The sequence below is a fragment of the Manacus candei genome, unplaced genomic scaffold, assembly GCF_025592945.1.
Source record: "Manacus candei isolate 608988 ecotype Guabito, Panama unplaced genomic scaffold, ASM2559294v1 h1tg000011l, whole genome shotgun sequence".
Lineage (NCBI taxonomy): Eukaryota > Metazoa > Chordata > Aves > Passeriformes > Pipridae > Manacus > Manacus candei.
In genome coordinates, this window is record NW_026138059.1 from 26,808,177 (window position 1) to 26,816,541 (window position 8,365).

General features: G+C 48.9%; 2 protein-coding genes across 2 annotated transcripts; one reads left to right on the top strand and one right to left on the bottom strand.

Annotated features, from left to right (window-relative positions):
• Positions 1 to 299: 299 nt before the first annotated feature.
• On the bottom strand, positions 300 to 3,514 carry BORCS6 (BLOC-1 related complex subunit 6). Its single transcript, XM_051778240.1, is given in 5 exon segments — positions 300 to 3,054; positions 3,056 to 3,132; positions 3,134 to 3,328; positions 3,330 to 3,408; positions 3,501 to 3,514. Coding segments are annotated over 5 exon segments (1,098 nt in total). The 3' UTR covers positions 300 to 2,321.
• On the top strand, positions 3,311 to 5,715 carry PNRC1 (proline rich nuclear receptor coactivator 1). The gene is made up of 2 exons (XM_051777766.1): positions 3,311 to 3,893; positions 4,466 to 5,715. The coding sequence occupies exons 1-2, from the start codon at positions 3,513 to 3,515 to the stop codon at positions 4,904 to 4,906; spliced, it is 822 nt and encodes a 273-aa protein (XP_051633726.1). The 5' UTR covers positions 3,311 to 3,512; the 3' UTR covers positions 4,907 to 5,715.
• Positions 5,716 to 8,365: the final 2,650 nt, after the last annotated feature.

Here is an 8,365-nt window from a genome sequence, read left to right on the forward strand (position 1 = left end):
CCCTTCAAACAAGCTGATGTGTTCAGACAAATATTAAAAAACAAACCCCAACAATGTAATTACTGCTTTCTTCACACTTGCAATTCACTAGTCAGCCATTCCTTTTTCATCACATGAATGACATCACTGTCAGAAATTACTCCCCGAGGACCTAGACTGAAACTGGCTCTGCAATCACATTAAAGGGTCTCTGTGTAGATGCAGGAGCAGAGTTTAAATTAGCTTTCAAATTATTTTACCAAATAAGGAATGCAATAATAAAGAAGTGAAACACTTCAACAACAACTAATCGCTCACAATTAAAAACATAAAAGTAATAATTTTATTCTACAGACTTGACCATTTTAGCAGGGAATTAGCATTGAACGTGGGTGACTACAAATAAAACGCTATCGAAAAACAAGAGCGTTGGTTTAAAGGCTTCACCTCAGCTTTGATGAATAAAGCGTTGCCGTACATATGTGGCTATACGAATAAGGTTGCAGGTCTTTCCTGTACATTTCAACAGTACTCAGAAGTTGAGCAAGATCAACCTTTGGTTTTCACTCTTGACATATACAAAACATACTTAGCAAAGCTACTGCATCTCCATAATAAGACAAGTTCAAACTTTCCCAAGAACAACACCCCAAAACTACTAAGAGTAAAGCTGTTGCTGTGGAGTTAAGAAATCTTTAGTGTCTTCTAGGCTCATGGACAAGGCAGTTAAGTTATTTTTCTCTCCCCTAACCTTTGTTAGGACTCTGCTCCCCCTCTGGAGCCACAGCTGTTCCCCAGCAGACAGTACCAGAGAGTGCTACCTTGGCCACACATGAAACACACCTCTGTGCTGCGGAGGAAAAGGCACGGCCATGCCAAAGAGCCCAAAAGAGGCCAGAGACTGGCATTATGCAAACCAAGGTGGCATTATTTTATTACAATTCAGTATTGTCTACGTGCAGAAGTACAGGGTATCGCGGTGTCCATGCTTCACCTGGTGTTTTCGATGAGATTACAGTGGGGTACCAGCTCTGCCTATCATAAACCTATCTGCTCTTCAACCAAAGTTACAGGACTTGAATAGTATTTTTGGCTACCTTCTCTCCGAGGTTTTTTAGGAGCTGCTAGTCACCAAAAGCACCATTACACATACATAAGATCACAGTGATCGTTTCTCCGCTGAAATCTTGTTACGGGGCATTTGTGACCTAAATGGATTGCTAAGAGCATCATCTAAGAGGCTTGTTGCATAGAAACCATAGTGAGCAGAGAATTTGGGTACTATCAGGTCTCAAAGGAAACACTGATACAGCAAAATCACTTCTGCACACCTTCATGCATATACAAAAATTTTAAGTGACACAAATAAATTATCCCAGAGTACCCATTCTTTGTCAGTCATACACCCACATAATGTTATCCCATATTCGTGTGATGTTCCTCATGTAATTCAGTAGATATTTTCCCAATTGGAAAGAAAAGAAACAACAAAAAAAAGCAAACTATAAAATCATAGCATCATTTCACAGTGATGCCATTTGAACTTTTACACTCTGAAAACTTCAGAGACTAATAGAAATAAAGCACATTTTATCTGAAGGCTTTTATTTGGAACTTTGCATATGGATTTGTTCTTATATGAATCCCACTTATTCAATGGATTTTATATTATTCTCGGAAGGCAAATGTCTTTGTTATAAATATATTAAATTTCCTCTTATCTTCTCTTACAACTGTGTTCTGTAGGAAACAGCAGCATTCTGTGTGTTTATTTGCTGCAACAGAAGAAATGAGTTGTCAAGCACCAAGTCAAGTACAAATAAGCACGTTTGTCTGTAAGCATCAATCAAGTATTCACAACAATTTCGAATCTGGTTAAAAAAAAAAGAGTATTTACAGCTACTTTGAATTAAGATCGATTCGCTTTTTCCTAGCCCTCAAAAAATAGAAAGCATAAGGCATGTGGAATCCAAATTCTTTAATGGAGCTGAATCTAAAATCCACCATCTACCATTTACCCCGCGATTTCAACTGGGACCTTTTCCTTTATCGGTCGCAAACATTTCGCTTCCTCCAGACTAACAGCAGCGATGAGGCCGCTGCTGCGGCCGGTCACGCACAGGGGGAGCGGGCGGGACGTGCGGGCGGGGACTGAGGGCCGTGCGAGGTGGGGCCGCGGGAGGGGGAGCAGCAGCCCCAAGGCCCCGGCGGCCCGGGGCAGGGCGAGCCCCCGCCAGGCCGGGACCCACAGCGCTGCCGGCAGGGCGGGGGCGGTGGCGAGGCCGCGCTTCTCCATCCAACCCCAGCTGCTCCGCGCAGCATCCCGCCGCCGGCGGGAGCAGCTACTTGCAGAGCCCCTCCAGCCGCTCCAGGGTGCCCTTCATGTCGCGGATGCGCTTGGCCAGGGCGGGCACGGGCTGCATGGCGCGGTCCAACTCCTCGCAGCGCGCCACCAGCGCGTACATGGCGCGGATGCTGAGGTCGGCCGCCTCGCCCAGGCTCTCCACGCCGTCGCGGTAAGTCTGGATGCAGCCGACGCTGAGCGCCGTCAGCGCCTGCAGCCCGCAGTGCACGTTCCGCAGCAGATCGTCCACCTGCGCCGCCACCTGCCCGGCCAGGGCCACCACGTCCTGCAGCGCCCCGGGGTCGATGGCGGGAATGGACGACCCGCCGCCCCCCGTCGGGGGCTCGCCCCGCGGGGCGCCGCTCAGCCGGATCCGCCGCTCCAGGTTGTTGGCTACGAACTGGGTGAGGCGCCCCTCCCGCAGCACCGTCCCCTCCAGCTCCAGGGCGCTCGCCAGCGTCGCCCGCCGCCCCTCTGGCAGCTGCCGCCCCGCCGCCGCCGCCCCGCCGCCGCCGGCAGCCAGGCTGAGCGCCTCCAGGCTCCGCTCGTCCCGCCCCCGCCCCTCCGGCGGCCCGGCGGCCGAGCCCGACTCCTCCATGGCGGGCGACGCGTGCCCGCCTACTTCCTCCGCCCACCGGGGGCGCGCCGCCGCCTGTTTACGTCCCTCCCGATTGGCTGCGGAGCGCGCGGGGGCGAGGCCGAGGCTGTTTGCGCGGCGCCCGATTGGTCGGAGGAGCAGCGCCCGCCCGCCGCGCACTGCGGGCCCGTGACTCGGAGACCAGGGCAGGCCCGCTGGCCGTCCCCGCCCGTGATTGGCCGGCCCGCGGGAGAGGGCGTGGCCTCGAGTGTTTGTGTCGCTTCCGATTGGCCGGGACGGAGGCGGAGAGGCCGCCGCTCCGCCGCAATTGGCGGCGCGAGGCGGAGACGGGCGGTGCTCGAGCCGTCCGCGCGCGGCGGTTGGCGCGGAGACGGAAGGGGGCGGGCCCTGCCCGGGTAACAACACCGGGGCGCTGCTGGCGGCTCCCCTCACTCCCCCGCCATGTTATCCTAGCGGCGGCTCCGCTTGCGCCACCACCTCCTCAGCCCTTCACAAAGCCTGGGCAGACACTCCCCAGCGACCCAACCTGCTCGTCCCTGTCTGGGCTCGACCCCCTCTCCCCGGCACAACTCTGGGTACCCACGTCCAACCATGGTCACCACCACGGCGCCGCCGCCTTTCCTGGCTCGGATCTCGGCAGGCACCGAAGACCCGCGTCGATTGCCGCCCTCCGCCCTGCTCCAGCGCCTCAGGCGCGGGGACAGCAACTGCGAGAACCAACCCAGCTGCTGCCTTGCGGGCTCGGGGGGCAGCGCCCGCCCCGCGCTGAAGAGGGTGCGGCGGAGGAAGGGGAAGATCCGGCCGGGCCCCGCGGGGCTCCTGCCCAGCCGCTACCAGCAGTACCAGCAGCACCGCGCCGGGCTGGGGAGAAGGACCCCGCTGGGAACTGACCTGGTGACGGACCCCCCATCGGAGGAGCCCCCCGCGCCCGCCCCCTCGAGATCCGCACCCGGCAACCCCCTCAGGAAGGAGGTAAATACAGGGCTGCGCTACTTCTCCTCACTTTTCCGTCCCCCCTCAGCCCCCCCCCGGGCGCTCGGTGAGCCGGGAGGCCGTTCCGCGTCCCTCGGGGTGGTCGCGGGGGGGGAGCTCGCAGGGCGCCCCCTCAGCGCGGTGAGGGGGGGGCGGAGGGAGCGGCAGAGTTTCCGTTACGCTCGGACGGGGTGAGGCGGGGCCGAGAGCGGATCCGCGGGCGGCGATTGGCTGCCCGGCGCCCACCAATGGGCGCGCGCCGCTGCGCCCCAGCAACAAGCCGGATTTAGCCCTGGCGCTGGCTGTGCGCCAGCCCCGCCCCCCCACCCCGCGCGCGAGGCGGGACGTGCGCGGCGCGCAGCGCCCCATGGCGGCCGGGGGGGGGCTCCGCGCCCTCAGCCCGCCCGTGCCAGCGGAGCGGTGCAAGAAGCGCAGGGATGGCGGGGAGGGGGCGGCTCGATACCCTCTCCCCTGCTTGAGGCGGCCCCCGGCGCCTCGCTCCGTGTCTGGGCCGATGAGGGATCGCGGAGAAGAAGGGTCGTCGTTGACGTGACTCTTCTTTGTTTGCGCAGTTTTTAAAGAACAAGATGGGAAAGACAGAGAAGGCGGCCGTCCCCTACGGCCAGCCCGTTCACGGCTTACACCTGTGTGAACAACCAAAGATTAACAGCAAGAAGAGTAAGTGTAATGCGCCGCTGACGAAGATCGCCTCGGCGAAAAAGATAGAGAACTTTTGGCAGGATTCTGTGTCGACGGAAATAATTCAGAAGCAGGAGAAAAAGCCCCTTAAAAACACAGAGAACTTCAGAAACGCCAAGTCCAAGAAACCTATTGCCCTAAACGAAGCGAACCAAAAAGAGAATTACGCTGGGGCAAAGTTCAGTGACCCACCATCTCCCAGCGTCCTTCCAAAGCCTCCCAGCCACTGGGTGGGTGGCACAGCTGAACCTTCTGACCAAAACAGGGAGTTGATGGCAGTCCATTTGAAAACTCTCCTAAAAGTTCAAGCATAGTTCCTAAGATCTCTTGAGTAATTGGCAAAGAAAACTCCATCCAGGAAACTTAAAACATGCCTTGTTGCAACAAAAATTGCAAAAGACTGTCAAGTCTTATAAACACATAAAAAAATTCCTTGTATTATATTTTTTATGGTTGTGTAAATAGTGTACATCATGTATTATGTGTATATTCTTGTTCATACTTTGAGAGGTACATTTTAGTTTTGTTATGAAAGGATGTATTTTGCACTGCCTGATTGGTAGATGTCTTGTATATAAAATATGGACAATTTTACGTGTGTGTTTGACACATGAAGACTTGACTTGCTTTGCACAAGGTAATGAAAATTTTGGAAGGAGAGTACAGCTTTCTGATTTTAAGGTTCCAGATCAAATGTGAATGTTTTATTCGTGCACTACTGACAATAGTTTTACATTCTGTCTCCCAATTAAGTAAAAACATGTAATTTTCATACAAATGTGAAGTTTTGCTCTCTGCTCTGGAAACTATCTGGAATTCTGTTCATCTGTTTGTTTTCAAAATTAATTGGAATTTGAGTAAAATTCCAACCCATTGATTTGAGCACTGCTGATTTCTTTAAAAAAAAAAAAAAAAAAAAAAGGCAAAAAAAAAATAAAGAAGGAAAGAGCAGAGCTTTCTGCCAAAAATCTAATTGGTCACTAAAAAATTAAATAAAATAATTTGGCCTCCCCTTAAGCATGTCTTGGTTTTCTTTTGTGACTCTGTGTGTGTGTGTGTCTGTTAATTATCTGATTGCTTTCTAGTGCATCAATAGAAATACATTGTTTTTCTCAGCTTTTAACTGTCTCAGCCTCAGTTAAGAAATTCAATAGCTCAGTAAGAATTCCTTATGTTTAAAAAAAAAATTTTTCCTTTGTGATAAGTCGTTTTACATTCTTTTTGTTTGATACAAATTCATATTTCAAGGAAGTTGGGCAATCACACATTCAAATTCATCCTGTAATGCTCCTTAAATATTTTCATAGTAAGTAGTTATTAAACTAGTAGTGAATGGTAGCAGTGACAAAAAGGTACAGATGGGGCAAGTTAAACTTTGTATTTTTTACCAGATTTGTCTCTTCTTGATAGCTGTGCTGGAAAAGACGTTCCTCCGATTTACTGATGTGATGAGAAGATAACATAGATTTGCAGTTACTAATCTAGTGTTTAAAAAAGATTAACAAATTTAGGAAATGTGTGAAATTTACGTAAGAGAAGAGCATTTTAAGGTTTTGGATCCACTGGAAAAAAACCTCTCTGCTCTAGTCCATAAGAACAGTGCACAGGAAGGAAACGCCAGCTCGGGTCGCAGCTGAGGTGGCCCCGCAGCGTTGATGGTGTTTTCAGAGGTACCCGTTAAGTAACATCGGCCGTGTTTGTGCCACGTGCGCTGCAGCTGCCGAGACACGGCACCGCTACGTCCCGTGTGTGGGGATTGGCAGTGTCCACTAACACAGCCCTGAAACAAGGCCGGTCAAAAGCTAATGGAAGTAAGGGAGGGTTTCTTGGCCTGTTTGTAGAAATTGATTATATAATTGCAGAATTTTTATTATAATGCTGTTAGGCTGTTTACATGTTCTACACTGAAGAGTTCATATAAAATTTGTTACAGCCCAAAGACTTGGAGGTTCACTGTCTTGCAAAATAGACCTATATTGATGTACTTGAGGTAAATGTGTGGCCTCAACAGCTCAGTTTCTTGCCTAATCTAAATACTCTATAATTTAGTGTGCCCTAGCTTATTTTCTAAAAATGAACAAAACCACTTCTCTTTTTTTTTCTTTTTTTTTTAAGTAAACAGTATTTGGCCAAAGAAAAATTCCAGTGGAATCTCACTGAGGATGACTCAAGTAGACTGTAAGGACTGTAAGTCCCAGTTTACTATATTTGGTATATGCTCTATTGATCTGCTGTTACACTCTTTTTTTTCCCACTTTTTTTTTCTTTTTTGCCTGAGTGTCACCCAAGTGCAAAGGAAAATGCCATAGTAATTCCCCATAGCTTTAGGCAATGGTTAGTTTTGGTTAGTCATCTTGCTAACTAGTTTGACAAGAGTGAGTTTCCATCAGACACGTGGGTTGGTGTTATTTAAAAGGAGGTGTCCTTTTTCGCCCTGATTGTTGTCTCATTACCATCAGCCTCTCTTTTGCCCCTTGGAGCTGGTGTGAAATTCTGTAGTTTTAATGCTGACTCTGACCCTGTGTAAAATTTACCAACCTCTTTGTTTCTGCCCTGTTTTACCAATGCATCCCTAAGGATTACAGACTTTGTTCAATGTTAAGTGCTGATAATTCTCAGCTCCTCAGTCAATTCTTTTAAAGCTGCTGGATGAGACTTCTGAAGTCTTGAAAATTTAAAAATTCCCATACCTCGTTGCACCATAAAGGGTAAGATGACAATGTTCCATCTGGTCTTTCCTAACAATGGGAAAAAAACCAAAGCTTACTTAACATACTTCGCTGTCAGTATTGCTGGTCCTGTGGTCAGCCAGCAGAAGGTTTGGGGCACTTTATGCTTCTGTCTTCCTGAGATCTTTGCGTTGAGTCCCTTCCTGCACAATGGACTGGTTTGTAAAACTAGACCTATGTGCAATACACACTTCAACATGATCACCTGAAGAAACAGGATGTCACCATCTCTTAGGACCATATTCTGCACTTAATTTGTCACTTCCCCACTTTTGTCTTTCTACAGTATCATCTTACAGGAATTTTCACTTTCAAGGTTTCCTTCACTTCGACAGATTTCTCAGTCCAGTTCCCTGAAGATGAAGCATCGTATTACATGAACGTATTGTTTGAGTTTAGAGCCAGTAAATGACAGCAAAACATCAGTGTCGTATTTGGAGGACTTCTTTGCAAAGTAATATAATGCCTTGTGAAGTGAACAGCCTCTAAGGAAGAAAACGAACAAAATTAGGGGATATGTTAGCAGCTAGTCGTGCGTCTGCTGTACAGGAATTAAATAAACTGCTTATTAAATCTTCTGAGGTCAGTAAGGAAACAAAAGATACTGCACTGTGGTTATGTAATGAAAATCTTTTCTGATAAAAATCTTTAGTGCAACGCTGTGCAGAGCTGCAGAGGGATCAACTATGTGAGTTAACTACCAGCTTACTTTTAAACAGTTAAATGTCATGTGATGATGGTCCTGCAAAATTAGCTCTCGTGGAGCGCTGAAGTATCTGTTGTTGCGTTTTCATGCGTGGCTAAGTCTCAGCCCATTAGACACCTTCATTAATAATGGCTGGCTTGGTGCTCTACTAAGCTAAAATGCTTCTGTCTCTTAATGCAGCAGGAGCTAGAAATCCTGTATATTTGAACTCTGTTACACCAGCATCTCTTCAGAGATGATACTGAATTCTTAAGCAATCTGCATATGAGGCTGTAAATTTAATTTTATTTTATCTGATGAATATTTTATCCAAGGCGTATTATTTTAAACAGTTCTTT